Below are 21,322 nucleotides of genomic sequence, written 5' to 3'. Positions count from 1 at the left end.
TCTGATGAAACCAAGATTGAACTCTTTGGCCTGAATGCCAAGCGTCACATCTGGAGGAAACCTGGCACCATCCCTACGGTGAAGCATGGTGGTGGCAGCATCGTGTTGTGAGGATGTTTTTCAGCGACAGGGACTGGTAGACTAGTCAGAATTGAGGGAAAGATGAACGGAGCACAGTACAGTACAGCGAGATCCTTGATGAAAACCTGCTCCAGAGCGCACAGGACCCCAGACTGGGGCTATGGTTCACCTTCCATCAGGACAACGACCCTAAGCACACTGCCAAGATAAGACAGGAGTGGCTCCGGAACAACTCTCTGAATGTCCTTGAGTGAACTAACCAGAGGTCTGACTTAAACCTTAATCTTAAATCTATCCTCTCTGGCGAGACCTGAAAATAGCAGTGCAGAAACACTCCCCATCCAACCTGACAGGGCTTGAGAGGATCTGCAGAGAAGAGTGGGAGAAACTCCCCAAATACAGCTGTGCCAAGCTTGTAGCGTCCTACCCAAGAGGAATCGCTGCCAAAGGTGCTTCAACAAAGTACTGAGTAAAGGGTCTCAAACTTATGTAAATGTGATATTACAGTTTATTTATTTAAAAAATAAATCAAATCTAAGAAATCCGTGAGTGAGCAGATGGTGGAGTGAGCGTCTCTGTGTGTGTTGGAGTGGCAGTGTGTGTGTGAGTGTGTAGGGCCCTGTGAGTGTGTAGGGTCATATGAGTGTGTAGGGTCCTGTGAGTGTGTAGGGTCCTATGAGTGTGTAGGGTCCTATGAGTGTGTAGGGTCTGTGAGTGTGTAGGGCCCTGTGAGTGTGTAGGGTCCTGTGAGTGTGTAGGGCCCTGTGAGTGTGGGTGTGTGTAAAGTCAGTATGAATTAATGTGCATATTATGTATGAGTGAGCAGATGGTGGAGTGAGCGTCTCTGTGTGTGTTGGAGTGGCAGTGTGTGTGTGAGTGTGTAGGGCCCTGTGAGTGTGTAGGGTCATATGAGTGTGTAGAGCCCTGTGAGTGTGTAGGGTCTGTGAGTGTGTAGGGCCCTGTGAGTGTGTAGGGTCCTGTGAGTGTGTAGGGTCCTATGAGTGTGTAGGGTCTGTGAGTGTGTAGGGTCCTGTGAGTGTGTAGGGTCCTATGAGTGTGTAGGGTCCTATGAGTGTGTAGGGTCTGTGAGTGTGTAGGGCCCTGTGAGTGTGTAGGGCCCTGTGAGTGTGGGTGTGTGTAAAGTCAGTATGAATTAATGTGCATATTATGTATGAGTGAGCAGATGGTGGAGTGAGCGTCTCTGTGTGTGTTGGAGTGGCAGTGTGTGTGTGAGTGTGTAGGGCCCTGTGAGTGTGTAGGGTCATATGAGTGTGTAGAGCCCTGTGAGTGTGTAGGGTCTGTGAGTGTGTAGGGTCCTATGAGTGTGTAGGGTCTGTGAGTGTGTAGGGTCATATGAGTGTGTAGAGCCCTGTGAGTGTGCATAGAGACATTGCAAAGATTGAAATAAAAGGTCAATAAAGATACAAGGTCAACTCAGACAGTCCATGTGGCTATTTTGTTAGCCGTTTATCAGTCATATTGCTTGGGGATAGAAGCTGTTCAAGAGCCTTTTGGTGGCAGACTTGATGCACCGGTACCTTTTGCCGTGCGGCAGCAGAGAAAATAGTCTGTGGCTTGGGTGCTTGGGGTCTTTGGCAATTTTCGGCCTCAGTGATGTAAACGATCGAGGATGGTGCTATTGCCATACCAAGCAGTGATGCAGCGATGCAAGGTATCGTGTGTAGATAAGTGACACAAAATCTCAGTTTAATCCATGTTTAATTCACAGCATATGTGGGAAAAAGTCGCCGTTGTGTGACTACATTCTGAAGACACTGTACATGTGACTCTGGATGACATCACAATGATGTTTGTTTCCAACATTCCGGCTGTTTTCCTAAACAAGTTCAACTCTCTTTGGGTTTTGTTTCCTTGCCTCAATACTAACGAGTATCACGATACTGGTATCGTCCCAATATCCTGTTGTAAATCCAACTAATTGGCATGAGGTATCCTGGTTCCAGATATTTTTATACCGTCTTAACCATATGCTATAGTTGTTGTTTGGCATTACAATAGGAGTCGGCCATAGAGCACAAACAGATCTGGGACCTGGTTATAAGAGTCAGCTATACAACAGGATAAGCAGATCTGGCACTTGTCTTACATCACATGGCTGATGATCGTCATTCAACCTTATCTCAACCTTGGTTATAAAGCCAGTTGAAAACAAACCTTCAGGCAACCTTCAGCTCCACACTGGATAGGAATCAGACAGGCCATTAGATCCTGTAAACCAGCAAATAACTGTTGTTTTATGGGTGCGTTGTGACTTAATGAAGAGGAAATAAACAGTTGCCATGGTGACAGATGTAAGTGGAGGTCAAGTCTCAGGTCAGACTTATGAGTGCATGGACCCACGTTGTTGTTGTTGTTGTTGTGTGTGTGTGTGTGTGTGTGTGTGTGTGTGTGTGTGTGTGTTTGGTTCTACTTTCCTTGTGGAGACCAGAAGTCCTCATAGAACAAGGACAATTCAGACAAGTGGGGACATTCCGCCGGTTTCCACAAGGAAATATTTTAGGTTTAGGGGTAGAATTCGGGTTAGAATTAGGGTTTGAGTTACAGTAGAGGTTTAGGGTTAGGGTTAAGATAGGGAAAACATCATTTTGAATGGGGATCAATTGTTTGGTCCCCACAAGGATAGTAAAATGTGTGTGTGTGTGTGTGTGTGTGTGTGTGTGTGTGTGTGTGTGGGGCCCTGATGAGGCTAGATGTCCCTTTAATCTCCATAACAACAGTAATGTCTCAAGTCTGTGTTTGTCTGACCTCTCACTCAAACACACACACACACTCACGCTCACGGACACACACACACACACCCACACATGGGGACACACCATCCTTCTGATGCTGAACCCCTCCTTGTCTTTAATTAAAGTGTCAGCTCCAGACTCCAGCGAGCCAATCTTCTGACAAGCTAAATTAGAAAGCAGGAGAAAGGGCTCAACAACAACCCCCAGAGGTCCGGCTGAAATGTCAAAATGTCCTTAGCTTTGGCATAATGAGTGCTTGGATGTGTCTCTGTTGTCTCCTCTTCTCTAGTCACAATAAAAAGATCAGGATCAGAGTACAGTAGGAGAGCTGATTTAGGATCAGTTTTGCCTTTTAGATCACGAGGAATAAGATTACATGGACAGGAGGCAGCTGATCCTAGATCATAATGAATCAGATTACATGGACAGGAGGCAGCTGATCCTAGATCATAATGAATCAGATTACATAGACAGGAGGCAGCTGATCCTAGATCATAATGAATCAGATTACATGGACAGGAGGGTTCTGATCCTAGATCATAATGAATCAGATTACATAGACAGGAGGGTTCTGATCCTAGATCATAATGAATCAGATTACATTGGACAGGAGGGAACTGATCCTAGATCATAATGAATCAGATTACATTGGACAGGAGGGCTCTGATCCTAGATCATAATGAATCAGATTACATTGGACAGGAGGGCTCTGATCCTAGATCATAATGAATCAGATTACATTGTACAGGAGGGAGCTGATCCTAGATCATAATGAATTAGATTACATTGGACTGGAGGGAGCTGATCCTAGATCATAATGAATCAGATTACATTGGACAGGAGGGCTCTGATCCTAGATCATAATGAATCAGATTACATTGGACAGGAGGGAGCTGATCCTAGATCATAATGAATCAGATTACATTGGACAGGAGGGCTCTGATCCTACATCATAATGAATCAGATTACATTGGACAGGAGGGAACTGATCCTAGATCATAATGAATCAGATTACATTGGACAGGAGGGAGCTGATCCTAGCCTCTGAGAGGCTTAATATACACCGCCCCTGGTCAAATCATAAACCCACCTGGCAATCAATAATAACTCTAAAAATAATACAGAAATACAGTGGTTTGCAATTCTAAACACATGAGTAAATGTTTCATGTTATGGACAGCTAGGGATGGGTGATGGAATCTAGGTCACTTACATACAGAACACTGCTGAGTCTATGATGTGGCTCATCACAAGCACTGGGCCTCGGAGATTTAGAAGTCACAGTGTGTGTGTGTGTGTGTGTGTGTGTGTGTGTGTGTGTGTGTGTGTGTGTGTGTGTGTGTGTGTGTGTGTGTGTGTGTGTGTGTGTGTGTGTGTGTGTGTGTGTGTGTGTGCCTTTGACAGGTCAGAGTTAGAGATCAGCTTTTAGGGCTCGATTCATACATGCGGTGAGGAGACCATTGGAAAGCAGACCGTGAGAGGAAAGAACAAGGATGCTGTCAATGGCGGACATTAGAAATAATCATACAAAGTGGACATTTGTCAAATTCGTGATCATTTTTGTGTTCTAACAGGCCCACAAACTGGTTCCTAAAATCCGATTTGGATATATGTCTGCTAAATGCTAACTCCCATTCGTATAAGCTGGTAGCATAGCTAGCCATATAGAAATTGGTGGTGGAACTTGAAGACATTTTTAAGTGTAATGCAGTTCATTGGTGACGATGGGGTTGACATCAAAACAAGCATTATACTCCGATGTTTACCTCAACCTAGTGTGATATACCCATACAGATATAGGATCTTAATTTGATCACCCTGTTGCAGGAGAACTTAAAAAAATAAAAAATAAGATCCTAGATCTGTACTGAATGAACCATTTTGATGTGGGGCAATGAGGAGATTCGGAATCTTTACCCCACGGGGGACGTGTGAGTGGTGTTGCCATGGAATTTTCATTGTTCTGGTCGAGTTCGATGGATCTCTTTACCGCCTCTATCCGTAGCATTGAAGATCTCCGTTGCAGTGCGATTTACATTGAAAGGTATACGTTCTCACTTTCTCGGAGGCTGCATTCATGGTAAACGCTGAAGATGTCGGCTCAATCGGAAATGACCTTGAAAGGAATACTTCTGGATTTGAACTTGTGGATACCATTTTTATGTCTCTACATGCAGTTTAAAGGAAGTTTCTAACTAGCGTTAGCACAAATGGCTGGAAGCGTGCTAGTAGATGCCACAGACTTCCAGTCATTGTGCTAACGCTAGTTAGCATTGGCTCGCGGAACTACCTTCATACTGGACGTAGAGACATAAATCTGAAATCAAATCAAATCAAATATATTTATACAGCCCTTCGTACATCAGCTGATATCTCACTGCATGGGTCATTGTTGTTGGTCACCATACTTTCTCTCTACAGTTGGCTATGTGAGGAGCTCTGCTATTCCATGGAACACCTCCCCTTTCTACTCTCCTATTTGGACCTGCCTGTAGGATTGTCTCCCCTTCCTCCCCTGTCACTCCTGGTCAATGTAGTCCAATCAAATCAAATGTATTTATATAGCCCTTCGTACATCAGCTGATATCTCAAAGTGCTGTACAGAAACCCAGACTAAAACCCCAAACAGCAAGCAATGCCGGTTTAGAAGCACGGTGGCTAGGAAAAACTCCCTAGAAAGGCCAAAACCTAGGAAGAAACCTAGAGAGGAACCAGGCTATGTGGGGTGGCCAGTCCTCTTCTGGCTGTGCCGGGTGGAGATTATAACAGAACATGGCCAAGATGTTCAAATGTTCATAAATGACCAGCATGGTCAAATAATAATAAGGCAGAACAGTTGAAACTGGAGCAGCAGCACGGCCAGGTGGACTGGGGACAGCAAGGAGTCATCATGTCAGGTAGTCCTGAGGCATGGTCCTAGGGCTCAGGTCCTCCGAGAGAGAGAAAGAAAGAGAGAATTAGAGAGAGCATACTTAAATTCACACAGGACACCAGATAGGACAGGAGAAGTACTACATAGAACATGGTACACTGAACAAAAGTGTTGAACGCAACATGTAAAGTGTTTGTTCCATGTTTCATGGGCTGAAATAGATCCCAGAAATGTTATGCGCAAAAAGCATTTATTATTTCTCGTAAATTTTGTGCACACGTTTTGCCAAGATAATCCATTCACCTGGCATATCAATAAACTGATTAAAAAGCATGATCGTTACACAGATGCACCTTGTGCCATTGGACAATAAAAGGCCACTCTAAAATGTGCAGTTTAGTCACACAACACAATGCCACATATGTCTCAAGTTATGGTATGTGCATAAGCTTCGGACAACGAACACAATTGCATTTTATCGATGGCAATTTGAATGCGAGGAGATACTGTGACGAGATCCTGAGGCACATTGTCGTGCCATTCATCCACCGCAATCACCTCATGTCTTAGCATGAAAATGCACGGCCCCATGTCGCTAGGATCTGTACACAATTCCTGGAAGTGCCCCATTTCTTTCATGGCCTGCAAACTAACAAGACATGTCACCGATTTAGCATGTTTGGGATGCTCTGGATCGACCTGGATGACACCGTGTTCCAGTTTCCGCCAAAACGTCGCACAGCCATTGAAGAGGAATGGAGCAACATTGCACAGGCCACAATCAACAGCCCTGATCAACTCTATGCGAAGGAGATGTGTCGTGCTGCATGAGGCAAATGGTGGTCACACCAGAAACTGACAGGCTTTCTGATCCACACCCCTATCTTTTTTTAAGGTATCTGTGACCAACAGACACATATCTGTATTCCCAGTCATGTGAAACCCATAGATTAAGGGCCTAATGAATTTATTTCAATTCACTTATTTCCTTATATGAACTGTAACTCGGTCAACTATTTGAAATTGCTGCATGTTGCGTTTATATTTTTTGTTCAGTATAGATTAAAGGGCTTTATTGCCAAAATCTCAAAAGTATCCCTTTAAATGTCAGTCTTCAGCGCAGATCTTCAGCGCAACCAATTTAGTTAGGCCTTGCATTATGTTACTGAACATCTACGGCTCCAATGACTTCTAGAATGTCCCGGTATGTCATCATCAGTATTGGAAGGGGGCAATTCTTATCTTATCTTTGAGCCCCTAACTTGTTGTGGCTCTGTTCTCTCCCAGGTACGCAGCGGCCGTACAAGACGGTTCTCAGTACTTTGTCCTGCTCATCATCACAGACGGAGTCATATCAGACATGGCCCAGACCAAGGAGGCCATTGTCAACGTGAGTGGTCTGCTGGATGCTCCCATTACCCATAATCCTCCTTTGCCCTCTATCTCCCTGTCTCTCTCTCTCTCTTTTTCCCTCTTTCTCTCCCTCTCTGCTTTACGGGTGCTTTTACTGTAACTCACTATAGCACCTTTTTACCTGTGCTAGCTTCAAGCCAAAGTCAATGTATGTTTTTCTGCTGCTTTGAAGAAGTAGGCCGATGTTCAGTTCTATTATCTGCTCAAGTTGTTTCGCTGTTGTTTGGATGTTCTTTTATTTTTGTTTGACCCAACTTAAGTTTTTGTATATAGGAACATCAATTAGTTTATAATAGCGCTGCACTTTACATTAACGCTTGTTTGTGGGCTTCTAAAATTGTTTGTTTGTTCACGAAAAGCCCCTTGAATCCACTTTGTATCTCTGGCCTTGGGAATACACAGTGTGTCTACTGTTCAATGGGGGAGCAGCACGCCATCCTGACCTCTGATGACCTCTAACCTCTGACCTCACAGCAGACTGGGTTTAAAGGGAATTTGCGACTGTTAGTCAAACCATTAGAACAGCCACACCTTCCTTTTAAGATCTTGTCTGCTGCTCTATCCTGCGTCCGCCGAGCCTTCTAACCTGCCTCAACCAAGCCAAGCCTTCTAACCTGCCTCAACCGAGCCAAGCCTTTTAACCTGCCTCAACTGAGCCAAGCTTCTAACCTGCCTCAACCGAGCCAAACCTTCTAACCTGCCTCAACCGAGCCAAGCCTTTTAACCTGCCTCAACTGAGCCAAGCTTCTAACCTGCCTCAACCCGAGCCAAGCCTTTTAACCTACCTCAACCGAGCAAACCCTTTTAACCTGCCTGAACGAGTCAAGCCTTCTAACCTGCCTCAACCGAGCCAAGACATTTAACCTGCCTCAACCGAGTCAAGCCTTTTAACCCGTCTCAGCCTTCCAACCTGCCTCCGCCAATAATTTGTACCTGTCTCAGCATTCCAACCTGCCTCTTTTCAACTTGCCTCAGCCAAGTCTTATTTCCTGTATCAGCCAAGGCTCTACCTCTAACCAACCTCAACTAACTCAACCAAGTCTTATTTCCTGTATCAGCCAAGGCTCTACCTCTAACCAACCTCAACTAACTCAACCAAGTCTTATTTCCTGTATCAGCCAAGGCTCTACCTCGAACCAACCTCAACTAACTCTACCAAGTCTTCTTTCCTATATCAGCCAAGGCTCTACCTCTAACCAACCTCAACTGACTCAACCAAGCCTTCTAACCTGCTGCCTTGGCCCTGCTTTCTGTGTTCTGCCATCGCATTTACAGTCCTGTCAACTAGAATCACTATTCTCAATACAGGCACAAAAGACTGAATTACTTGTTTATTTGGAGTCGAATCCTTTGCTGCTGTCAGTTGTCTTCTCCAATTGTTTTCTTTGAACTCGTCCATACTGTCCTGCCGATTTAGTTTAGCATGTCTCTTTGGAGTCTACCTTACCCTCCAGTCCCCCACTCGCCTGCCCGTTTACCAGGCCAGCCTTTGGGCTAAATATTAGCTCCAACCCCTGTCTTTGATGTTTCACAGATCTCTCTTTAACTTAACTCTCCACTAAGGGCAGTGGTTTATACAGGAGGGCCTACTCTCTTCCTTTTCTGTCAGGGCAGAACAGCAGAATCACCATGGCCCATAATTCATTTGGGCCACTATTACATCACTGTATATCTGTGTCTCAAATTGCACCATATTCCTTTTTTAGTGCACTACTTTTGACCAGAGCGCTATGAACCCTGCTTAAAACTAGTGCACTACATATGGAATAGGCTTCCATTTGGAATGCGGTCAATGTGTTGGCAGTTTATACCCAACCCCTCACAGGGGAGGGTGGGGGAGGGGCTGCCTCGCTGACTGGTTTGTCATGCAGAGAGGATGGTTGGAATAAAATTCATGAATATTTTAAAGATTTTAGAAACTTCCAGGTTTGCTTCTGCAGGCCGGAAAATACTATTACAGCCAGGGACAGGTAGAGATCAAACTATTGAGTTTGCAATTATTTTTGCAGTCCAAAAATAGATGGTATTTCAACAGCTTGTACAGCCAGTAGGATCCCCTGGGTTTGACGAAATAATGTATGTTTGTGGTTCAGTCTTCATGAGAATATGATGTGGCGTTTATTGATACAGGTGTGTTGATTACATAGAAAAATATGTTAAGAGTTTCCGTGTGAGAGAAAGTGAAAGAGGGAGAGTGAGAACTAGAGAAAGAGCACACCAATATGCACACACACACACACACACTGCATCTTCTCCACATCCGAATGTGTTTTCACCACAGGCATTTATCATTAATTCATACCACAGAGCTTTCACCGTATATCTCCCAATATAACATATTGCAGCATCAAACTTTGGGTGGTGGTGGCAGGAGGATAAATCATAGATTGGTCCTGTTACGTTAATGTAGTGGAATAGAGACACAGTTCAGATAAGCAGAGAGGAGTAAGAGTTACAGTGTACAGTGCAGGGGCATTTTAGATCATTGAGGCCAGCTCATTGATGCCAGCTCATTGATGCCAGCTCACGCACATCGTCTTTCGCTTCCAAAGCACCCGTTCATAATTAGCTGGTTTAAAGCAGCGTCCCGTCCCCAGTGAAAGTAGCGTCCCTGACATTTACTATGCTGCTTTACCAGGCACCCTAAATAAGAGATGGTGGAAGTGTATTTCACTGTTGGGAGGGAGTGATGCACTGTAAGCATTTTGGCTCTGCTGTGTTCTCCTCCTCTGTACTTGCTCTCTACAGAACACATTGTATTAACACTGTGGACAATAGCCTATGCTATTTTGTACATTCTACCGTTTACTATTACGTTGGCTATACTGTAGTAGTTTGCCTAGACAAAATATTCCATGACTGACTCCAATCTTTTACTTTTAAAATGGTCTACTGTAAAACTGATATTCCTTGTGGCAGCAATACATCCACACATGGCTAAAGAGAATGTATTTCTCAACCTCCAGAGAATTCTGCTGGATATGGACAAATCGTTCTGAGTTTTTTTGCAATTCTGATGCATTTCCCCAGACTGACTGATCAATTAGAGCTGAGCTGAACAGTGTGATCAGCAAACAGGGAATTGTCAGCAAATGCAGTGTTTCGGTTATCTTCTCTGTGCAATGCACATTTTTTTGTCTTTCGTCCAATGGCCTCCTTGTATCTTGCTGCCCTGTGCGACTGGATTAGCCGACTGGTGTATACTGTTGTGAAGGAAGTAGCACTGCTACTGTGTCACTGAATAAACCCAATACAATACACACAGTTTCAATAGTGAACAACTGCATTGTTTGAGGGTGTCAGATGGGTTTGTGACTGATTTTTTTTTTGTAAATATTTTTGATCAGCCCTCTTCAGAATATTTTTTTTTGGGATCAATTATTTTTATTTAGCAAAATACACTAAACAAAGACAACTTCCTGTATGAACGTTTAATGACTTAAGCTTTTGCCCACGTAAGAACTCAAAAACACCCTGTCAGAATGTTGACAATATCACATCGACTTCTTTGTTCGTCACTCTTTGTTTGTTCTCCGCAGGCTGCTAAGCTTCCAATGTCTATCATCATTGTTGGAGTCGGCCAAGCTGAGTTTGATGGTGAGATTGACCCCCGTCATACTTCTTTCACGATATTTCAATGTTTTTTTTGTTGTTGTTTTTTTCATTTATAATTAGCAGATAGCGATGTCAAGGTAATACACTGAGTATACCAAACATTAGGAGCACCTTCCTAATATTGAGTTGCACCCCCAGGTACTAACTTGCCTAGTTAAATAAAGGCTCAATTTAAAAAAAATGTTTTATACATTTTGCCAGCAGAATAGCCTCAATTCGTCAGGGCATGGACTCTACAAGGTGTTGAAAGCGTTCCACAGGGATGCTGGCCCATGTTAACTCCCAATGCTTCCCACAGTTGTGTCAAGTTGGCTGGATATTTTTTGGGTGGTGGACCATTCTTGATACACACGGGAAACTGTTGAGTGTGGAAAAACCCAGCAGCATTGCAGTTCTTGACACAAACTGGTGCGCCTGGCCCCTACTACCATACCCTTTTCAAAGGCACTTTTCACCCTCTGGATGGCACCCATGTCTCAATTGTCTCAAGGCTTAAAAATCCTTATTTAACCCGTCTCCTCCCCTTCATCTACACTGATTTGAAGTGGATTTAACAAATGACATCAATAAAAGCTTTCACCTGGATTCACCTGGTCAGTCTACAGTATGTTATGGAAAGAGCATGTGTTCATAACGTTTGTATACTCAGTGTATGTTTCTAGATGGGAAATGGAAATTAATTCAAAAGAGACTCTTATAAAGCTGCTGCTGGTCAGAAAGAGTATTATTTCACTATGTGGCTAAGAGAAAGAAAACACGTTCACACAATGTCTTTAACTTCGTCCTTGACCTATGCTGGGGAAATAACAACTAAAAACATTTGCATAAATAATCAACACAACTCAAATAAGAAATTCCTCTGTCAAATATGCCAAGTGTTCTGTCATTGATGTGCAATAAATAATGCAATAGCATTAAGGTAGGAGGTTATAGAGGGGGGGGGGGGCAGTTTCAGTGTGAGGGATCTTAGCTAATTGGCAGTTTGGTGGAAGTCCCTAGTTAATAAGCCATTCACAGCTGTTGCATACGATCTGAATATTTTAAGCATATGGTCACTACTTTGATTCTCGCCATTTTGGTGTGCTGTTTACTGTAACAGTGGCTGGCTGTTACAGAAGCTGGCTGGTGTTTTAGTTTTAAATATTCTTCTTTTACATGGTTATTTACGATGCTGGAAATGTTCTCATGAATGTTAAAGGCAGTTATTATAATTGATTAGGAGGCATAGGCAGCGCATCCATAAGGCTAAGGGAAGCGAAGATTTCCCTAAAGTAAATATGAATTAAATTGCCCAACATTATGCAGCCTAATTAGCTTACTCCTGTCTATACAGAAGTAAATCAAATGTTCAAAATAGGCTACTGTACCAGAAAGCATGATTTAGCCACAGAGGATCATAAAAAAAAAAAATGCAAAAAATAAATAAATCAAATAAATGATTGTTGAGTTGCGACTGTCAGTGAAAAGCAGAGAGACCCGGCCATGGCATATCACAATATTTAAAAACAACATTGCGGAAAAACCGTTTGAAAAGAAAATGGCTATTGTTGTGAAGCGATTACAATACAAAGAGTCCAAACGTAATTGAGCGAACAGTAGCCGATCTTATTTGCACCAGTAGAGATTGCAGCTGCCGAGTTGGGTCGTCGGACGGCCCAGTTGCAGCTGCCGAAGTTGCGGCGGCGGACGGCCCAGTTGCAGCTGCCGAAGTTGTGTCGTCAGACGGCCCAGTTGCAGCTGCCGAAGTGGTGTCGTCGGACGGCCCAGTTGCAGCTGCTGAAGTTGTGTCGTCAGACGGCACAGTTGCAGCTGCCGAAGTTGCGGCGGCGGACGGCCCGGTTGCAGCTGCCGAAGTTGCGGCGGCGGACGGCCCGGTTGCAGCTGCCGAAGTTGCGTCGTCGGACGGCCCAGTTGCAGCTGCCGAAGTTGCGGCGGCGCCGGACGGACCAGTCGCAGCATCGTTGGACGGGCCATTCCCGCTGTCTCCCTCAATGGTAGATTATTCTGTCACCTTGGTATAAATGGATCAGGAGACAGGCGCAGGAATGCGTAATACTGATTTTTATTTCCCAAATTACAGCACGGGGACGAAGACCAAACAAACACGTATACAAAACACAGGGTAGAAACCCAAACAAAAGAGCGAGGAGTACCTCGAATAAATAACACAATCGCACAATGATACCACACGGCACGAGACCCGTAATCATCTGCACAATCCACGTGGCACGAAAGCCAAAACACAGCACACGACCAACGGACATTGTAACAATAATCGACAGGACAATGGTTAACAAAAAGGCACACTTATACAATTACTAATCAAATGGAATAATAAGGGCCAGGTGTGCGTAATGAAAGTTCCGGAGGGATCCATGACACTCCGCCAGGTGAGATGGACGCCATATAATATTTGTTTCTCCTGTTTTCATAGGCCGATTATATGGATCATACGTTGTTTTTATTGATTTGTTTGTCAGTGTCAGCAGAGTAGGCTACTCTGTAATTTGTCATATAAAAAATTATTCTGCTAATGTATCCAGTCATATATATATAGTGTAGTAGAATTGCATGAAATGTGTTTTAAAAAAGGCCAGCTATCACGTTTAAGGTAAGACCCAGGTTCAGACAGTGACGAAATAACAAAGGTTTATTATTCGAACGAACAGGGGCAGGCAAAAGGGAAAAAAGGACAGGTCAAGGGCAGGCAGAGGTCAGTAATCCAGATATGTGGGGTGAAGTCATAGGACGGCAGGCAGGCTCAGGGTCAGGGCAGGCAGGAATGGTCAAAACCAGGAAACAAGAAAACAGGAACAAGGGGAAAAATACTGGTAGGCTTGACGAACAAAACGAACTGGCAACAGACAGAGAACACAGGTATAAATACACAGGGGATAATGGGGAAGATGGGCGACACCTGGGGGGGGTGGAAACAATCACAAAGACAGGTGAAACAGATTAGATGGTGACACCAACATTTTCCTGTGCAGAAAAAGAAATGTATCCGATATAGCCTAGGCTTTCTCTACGCCACTACACGCTGCATTGAACAGTATTTTTAGCGAACTGTGATTGAGTTATATTATTAGCCTAAATTATGACTATTCAATTTATTATTCACATTAGGAATATTAGGCCGTCTTACATGAGTTTGCAAATGTGAGGAATGCTTTACTATTAAATGCATTTTTTTGTGGTGGAAATTAGCTTCCCCAAACTTGAAACCCACACCACCTATGTCTGAAGGCCATATTAGGACAGCCTCCAACTACAAGTCCGAGTGACACTGACACCCCTCCTTGTGAGTCTGAAGCTATAGTAATATGGACACCGTGATGGGTAGTCACTCCTACAGACAATGTACAGCATGTGTAATAAGCCACCATAATGGTTAAAGTTACACAGACAGCGCAGGGTAGTGACTCACCCAGACTGTAGAGGGTTAAACTGGTGTTATTAACCACTATGAAGGGTAGTGACTCACCCAGACTGTAGAGGGTTAAACTGGTGTTATTAACCACTATGAAGGGTAGTGACTCACCCAGACTGTAGAGGGTTAAACTGGTGTTATAAACCCCTACTCGCCCAGACAGTAGAGGTTTAAACTGGTGTTATAAACCACTATGAAGGGTAGTGACTCACCCAGACAGTAGAGGTTTAAACTGGTGTTATAAAACACTATGAAGGGTAGTGACTCACCCAGACAGTAGAGGTTTAAACTGGTGTTATAAAACACTATGAAGGGTCACTCACCCAGACAGTAGAGGTTTAAACTGGTGTTATAAACCACTATGAAGGGTAGTGACTCACCCAGACAGATGTTTAAACTGGTGTTATAAACCACTATGAAGGGTAGTGACTCACCCAGACAGATGTTTAAACTGGTGTTATAAACCACTATGAAGGGTTGTGACTGACCCAGACTGTAGAGGGTTAAACTGGTGTTATTAACCACTATGAAGGGTAGTGACTCACCCAGACAGTAGAGGTTTAAACTGGTGTTATTAACCACTATGAAGGGTTATGACTCACCCAGACAGTAGAGGTTTAAACTGGTGTTATTAACCCCTACTCGCCCAGACAGTAGAGGTTTAAACTGGTGTTATAAACCACTATGAAGGGTAGTGACTCACCCAGACAGTAGAGGTTTAAACTGGTGTTATAAAACACTATGAAGGGTAGTGACTCACCCAGACAGTAGAGGTTTAAACTGGTGTTATAAAACACTATGAAGGGTCACTCACCCAGACAGTAGAGGTTTAAACTGGTGTTATAAACCACTATGAAGGGTAGTGACTCACCCAGACAGATGTTTAAACTGGTGTTATAAACCACTATGAAGGGTAGTGACTCACCCAGACAGATGTTTAAACTGGTGTTATAAACCACTATGAAGGGTTGTGACTGACCCAGACTGTAGAGGGTTAAACTGGTGTTATTAACCACTATGAAGGGTAGTGACTCACCCAGACAGTAGAGGTTTAAACTGGTGTTATTAACCACTATGAAGGGTTATGACTCACCCAGACAGTAGAGGTTTAAACTGGTGTTATTAACCACTATGAAGGCTAGTGACTCGCCCAGACAGTAGAGGTTTAAACTGGTGTTATAAACCACTATGAAGGGTTATGACTCACCCAGACAGTAGAGGTTTAAACTGGTGTCTCTTTTTCTCTTCTCTGTAGCCATGGTGGAGCTTGACGGTGATGACATCAGAATCTCCTCGCGAGGGAAGCTGGCAGAGAGAGACATTGTACAGGTAGATCTCACTTTCTGTTCTTCCCGTATGACCATAACACAACACTGATGAGTGATGGGGGTGCGGGGGTGGGCATGTCACAGAAAGGTTACGTCGATACAAGTAAGGAAACTATTGATGATTGATATCATCATTGTTTAAATCTCAGAGTTGCCATTTGTGAAATATTCCACACCCCTATTCACCCCTGACCCATCAATCTGACATATTAGGAAAATCAGTCATAGTTTCAATTGACAAAATTGTCCTGAAATTAAATAACAATTAACATTGTAACATATTTGCCATTGTCACATATTGCCACTTTCAAGTTCGAAACAGATCAAAGTGCTATAGAAACGATACCCCCCCCCCCTCTCTCTCTCTCGCTCTCTCTCTCTCTCTCTCTCTCTCTCTCTCTCGCTCTCTCTCGCTCTCTCTCTCTCTCTCGCTCTCTCTCTCTCTCTCTCGCTCTCTCTTGCTCTCTCGCTCTCTCTCGCTCTCTCGCTCTCTCTCTTGCTCTCTACCTCTCTTTCTCTCTCTCTCTCTCTCTCTCTGTCTCTCTGTCTCTCTCACTCTCTCTCTCTCTCTCTCTCTCTCTCTTGCTCTCTCACTCTCTCTCGCTCTCTCGCTCTCTCTCGCTCTCTCGCTCTCTCTCTCCATATAGTTTGTTCCGTTCAGAGACTACATGGACCGGACAGGAAACCACGTGTTGAGTATGGCCCGGCTAGCCAAGGACGTCCTGGCTGAGATTCCTGAACAGCTCATCCTCTACATGAAGAGTAGAGGCATCAAACCCTGCCTCCTGCCTCCACTCAATGAGGAACCAGGCCCTGAAGACCAGGACCACGCCCAGACCACCCCTGTCTGAGCCCCAGACCTACCCCCATCTGAGGCGCCTACCCTGGGGAAGGAGGTCGCGGTAGGATGGGTGGTAGACTGGATGGTGGACCCCCCTCATGGAGGGATGCAAAACGTAAATGTGAAAATGCTTACAAGGCACTTTTTTTTCTTTCTCATGCTGAACAAATTGATAAGACTCCATTTTGTTTGGCGTCGAGACTGTTTTGAGGGAAAAAGATGAAGATCAGGGAGTTTTCCTTTTGAGTTTCATCTCCTGACGGAAGGGCAACGAGGGGGATGAGAATTGGAGAGTCACAGAGGAGGAGGAGTAGACGGGAGAAAAACAGAGCAGTGACGTAAACTAATGTTAGACGTTGGCAGTCAGAGCTGTCAAAGTGGCGACGTAACAGGTAGCATGTTTTAGACGGAGAGGGTGTTTTTGAGTACATTAATTATTAGAGCGTGCCAGTTTGCATCACGTTTGTGTATATGATACATTCTAGAGTGGTGGTGTATGTTGGACTAAGGCATCACCTGTATAATGTCCTATCTATTGTAAGAAACTACAGCATCTATTCATGTTGGGGATAATATTTGTTCTTTTATTATTATTTATTAATATTTTACCATCACGCTTTTTTGGGGGGAGGAGGGGGATCAATGCTATAAATGATTGTTAATTTATACTTTGAAGAGTACTGTAATATAAAGCATGTGGTAGATAGAAACTATCCAACTGTTTAGGAATAGTTGTAAAAGATCCAGATGAATGCTTTTACCTTTTGGATTGTGACAGTTTGTTTACACAGATGATCGGATGTTTGTATGATCGTTTAACGTCAGGCACCCTGTACAAGACATACTTACCCTATATATTTACAATAGGCATCAACAAAATGCACTAACAGTCCAAATAAAAAGCACAAAGGTCATATTCAATACATATATTGATCAAGTGAAATATATACCACAATTATATACTAGCGACCAACAGTTACCCCTCAAAGACAATGGAAAGGATTGCACAGCAACAAAATGTCTTCCAGTTCTAGAACGTTGTCATGAATGAGAATGAATCTAGAATCTAGTTTACTTCACATTCTGCGTTATTATTGTTTACACATCCCCTCGTACAACGACCAGAGCCACATCTTCAAAAGGCATAGTATGTCCATAGTATTAGTATGCAGCGATGTATGTCGTCTAGCTAGCTGCATTCACACATATATTGGTTGGTATAATCCTTCTCGTTGTATTTTGTATAATCCTTCTCGTATGATGTTGTTGATTCTGTTTGATTCTTTCTTTAACCTCTGCACACCGTGCCATGGAAATTCTTAGTGTATATAGAGCACAGAGAAGGCAACAGATGTTGATGAAACACCTTTTGATTACTAGAAACAAACTTGGTTTACCCTTTTATCAGTGGATGAATTGTCAGAGTAGAGGACCTTGTGCATTTCAGGTAAAATAACAATCCAATGTTTATATCCCAGGACAAATTAGTTAGCAACAGCAAGCTAGCTAGCTAAATTGCTATGAATGTTTAATGCTTTTCAAACTGTCCCCAAATTAATAGAGTTGGTTCAAACTTCGTTTTGAATATTTCAAACTGCGTGTCATGATCGCTCGCGTCTGGTGTGGATAGACAAGATCAACATGCACGATGGCGTACTCGGACAAACGCGCGTGCCCGGTCTAGTCAGCATGTAAGAAGTCATTAAAATGGAGTCGATAGAAACAGTAACTGCATAAAGAGCAGTTGATACAGTGTACAATCTATTTTACTCACTTCATCTGGACTACTGATACTGATTTCAAACTTGCTGCCAGGGATGTATTGCCATCTTTAATTTAAGTTGTTGATATATATGTGACCGACTGGGGTTCAAATCTGGGTTTCCTATACACCACAAGACTGTGTTAGCCCGCTGAGATAAAGCAGTTAGCTCAAGTAGCCAACGCAAGTCTTCAAGTTTCGGACAAGGTTACTCATCGTGTGTGCGTTGTTCCAAAACACATTTGACGTTTTTTGTCATTTAGCAGACGCTCAAGAGCAATTATTGACAGCTTTTTCACCTAGTCGGCTTGGGGATTCGATTCCAGCGTCATTTAGGTCTCTGCCCCAACGCTCTTAACTGCTAGGCTACCTGCCGCCCTGTTATATCTAGTCACGTTTAAGTTGTTGATGTAGTTCCATGTTTAAGTTATTGATGTAGTTCCACGTTTAAGTTGTTGATGTAGTTCCACGTTTAAGTTATTGATGTAGTTCCATGTTTAAGTTATTGATGTAGTGCCACGTTTAAGTTGTTGATGTAGTTCCATGTTTAAGTTGTTGATGTAGTGCCACGTTTAAGTTGTTGATGTAGTTCCATGTTTAAGTTGTTGATGTAGTTCCATGTTTAAGTTGTTGATGTAGTTCCATGTTTAAGTTGTTGATGTAGTTCCATGTTTAAGTTGTTGATGTAGTTCCACGTTTAAGTTGTTGATGTAGTTCCATGTTTAAGTTATTGATGTAGTGCCACGTTTAAGTTGTTGATGTAGTTCCATGTTTAAGTTGTTGATGTAGTTCCATGTTTAAGTTGTTGATGTAGTTCCATCTTTAAGTTGTTGATGTAGTTCCATGTTTAAGTTGTTGATGTAGTTCCATGTTTAAGTTGTTGATGTAGTTCCATGTTTAAGTTGTTGATGTAGTTCCATGTTTAAGTTGTTGATGTAGTTCCATCTTTAAGTTGTTGATGTAGTTCCATGTTTAAGTTGTTGATGTAGTTCCATGTTTAAGTTGTTGATGTAGTTCCATGTTTAAGTTGTTGATGTAGTTCCATGTTTAAGTTGTTGATGTAGTTCCATGTTTAAGTTGTTGATGTAGTTCCATGTTTAAGTTGTTGATGTAGTGCCATGTTTAAGTTGTTGATGGATTGTCATATTTATGTTCTTGCCATATTGCCATTTTGAAGGAATAGTTTCTTGAGCACACAACGGAGCAGCACTGTCTCTGTCTTTTCCGTCCCGTAGACACACCAGAAGGATAACATTATTGTCTTTTCTACAGTGGAACGACGTGCTTAGTTTCTTCTTCAATGTGTTTAAAACAAACATGAAATTGCCACTATGCCAATGCAGTCCTACAATATACAGTACGCCCTAAGTGGTGCGTTCAGCAAGCCCATTATTTACTCACAGATAGATCACAGTAATCCAATATCTCTATCCAAATGTGCCTATAGTACTGAAACTCCTGCATATCCTGATTACATTTCCCTTATGTTATTTTGTGAGCAACAGTTCCCTTCCCATATTGTATTATTGAACATATGATTCCTAATGCCTAGAATGATAACTGTTTCATATGTACAGTATAGCCAACTGAACAAAAAAAAAGATTGACTAAGTATTATCATTGCATCTGCAACAACATACTTACTGTATGTTCCTTAAAGTTTGCTATTACACTTTCGTATTGAATGAGAACAATGCACGCATCAAATCTATTTTACAAATGTAGTGACAGTATACTGCATGTATGGCAAAAAAAAGTCAACACTTGTTTACAATTGAATCAGATGTAGGATCTTAATTTGAGCCAGTTTGCTACTGCAAGAAAATAGTCATGCAGCAACAGGAAATGTGAATTAATATGTGGATTCTAATATACTTCTAGGGGATGATACATTTTTCATCAAGACTTCAGAAGCCTTTTTAAACCTCAAACGTTCTCCTGCAACAGGGCGATCAAATTAAGATCCCACCTGTATATTTACATTGCCTCAAGGTATGAGCAAATATTCATACTAAAGGAAGGATGTTATCTTTATGTAAAGTTTGTTTTGAATCTGTTCACTTATTTGTTCTCATTTATTTTAGTTGTGAGGGAAAGTGAAGGTTGGTTATATTCCCCCCATGTACATAGACACTGTGATTAGAAAATACATGACTAATAGTAGTTAATGAAAGTGAGGGTTTATTGTTATTTTTTAATAATATTTGGTTAAAATATTTTTGTGTATGGTTAGCAAAGCAATTGAGAGAGATGATGCGTTTCAAAATAACCTTTAAAACGAACTCCACTGGAGTCTGAGATATTAACATAAGCCCCACATGAAGACGACTTGGTATCCAAAAGATGTTCAGTTTGAAATGAACCTCTTAGATAATGTGCATGTTTGTGCCAAAATGGCAACACGTTTGGTGGTCCCTGCTCCTCAACTCACCTTACTGATGGCCTGTGATAGGCAGGGACTCCCTGAGTGAGCCATTTGTTGCGTATGACGATGAGGATGATACTGTATCTACAATAGAAACGGCAGACACGTAGCATGTTGCATCCATGTTTTTCCCTCATATTTAGTTCCTTAAATAGGTCATGTTTTTGCTTCCCCTGGTCGCTATTTAAACCATGACCTAGGGTGTTTACAGCCTAGAAATAGAATGACATGTCATCCTATGTCATTGTATATCTATGCTTTACAGTGTGTACCTCCCTCTTGGTCTCTGGTTTGCATGCTGATAATGAATAATTATTTTCCAAACCAGACATTGGACATAATTGTTGTCATTTCTGTGGTTTGTGAAATGCTTTGTAATGGATTGCCTTAATAAAGTGACTGAAGATTAATGAAATAATAATAGTTGAATGTAAGAGTGGTTTTTATTTGATAGTACAGCAAATTTTAGCAAAATGACCACAGTGGGCCTCAAACCTGGGTCTCCCAACCCATACGCAGAGCTGCTAAATGCTGCTCCAATAAAAGTTGGTTTGTTATCCTTGGTAAATGGTCATCTTTAGAGGAGATGCTTGTCACGGGATTCTTCCGTCGAAGGAGAGGTGGACCAAAACGCAGCGTGGTTCTCTTCATACATCTTTAATAAAGATAATGACGATATAATACAAAACAATAAACGTACCGTGAAAAACCCTAAACAACCCTATCTGGTGCAAACAAACACAGAGACAGGAACAATCACCCACAAACCCCAACACCAAAACAGGCTACCTTAAATATGGTT

At 42.6% G+C, this 21,322-nt stretch overlaps 1 protein-coding gene across 2 annotated transcripts in view; it reads left to right on the top strand.

Annotated features, from left to right (window-relative positions):
- Positions 1-20,959, top strand: part of LOC110492786 (copine-5) — a 212,613-nt gene extending 191,654 nt beyond the window's left edge. For both annotated transcript variants that reach the window (XM_036947698.1, XM_036947697.1), the window contains 4 exons: positions 6,994-7,096; positions 10,659-10,716; positions 15,420-15,493; positions 16,140-20,959. In XM_036947698.1, the coding sequence (XP_036803593.1) occupies positions 6,994-7,096; positions 10,659-10,716; positions 15,420-15,493; positions 16,140-16,343 (439 nt within the window). In that variant the 3' untranslated portion in view covers positions 16,344-20,959. The remainder of the gene's footprint in view (positions 1-6,993; positions 7,097-10,658; positions 10,717-15,419; positions 15,494-16,139) is intronic.
- Positions 20,960-21,322: the final 363 nt, after the last annotated feature.

This window comes from Oncorhynchus mykiss, chromosome 16 (genome assembly GCF_013265735.2).
Source record: "Oncorhynchus mykiss isolate Arlee chromosome 16, USDA_OmykA_1.1, whole genome shotgun sequence".
In the NCBI taxonomy this organism is placed as follows: domain Eukaryota; kingdom Metazoa; phylum Chordata; class Actinopteri; order Salmoniformes; family Salmonidae; genus Oncorhynchus; species Oncorhynchus mykiss.
Note: the sequence above shows the minus strand (reverse complement) of the source record. Positions and strands in the feature narration are given on the sequence as shown.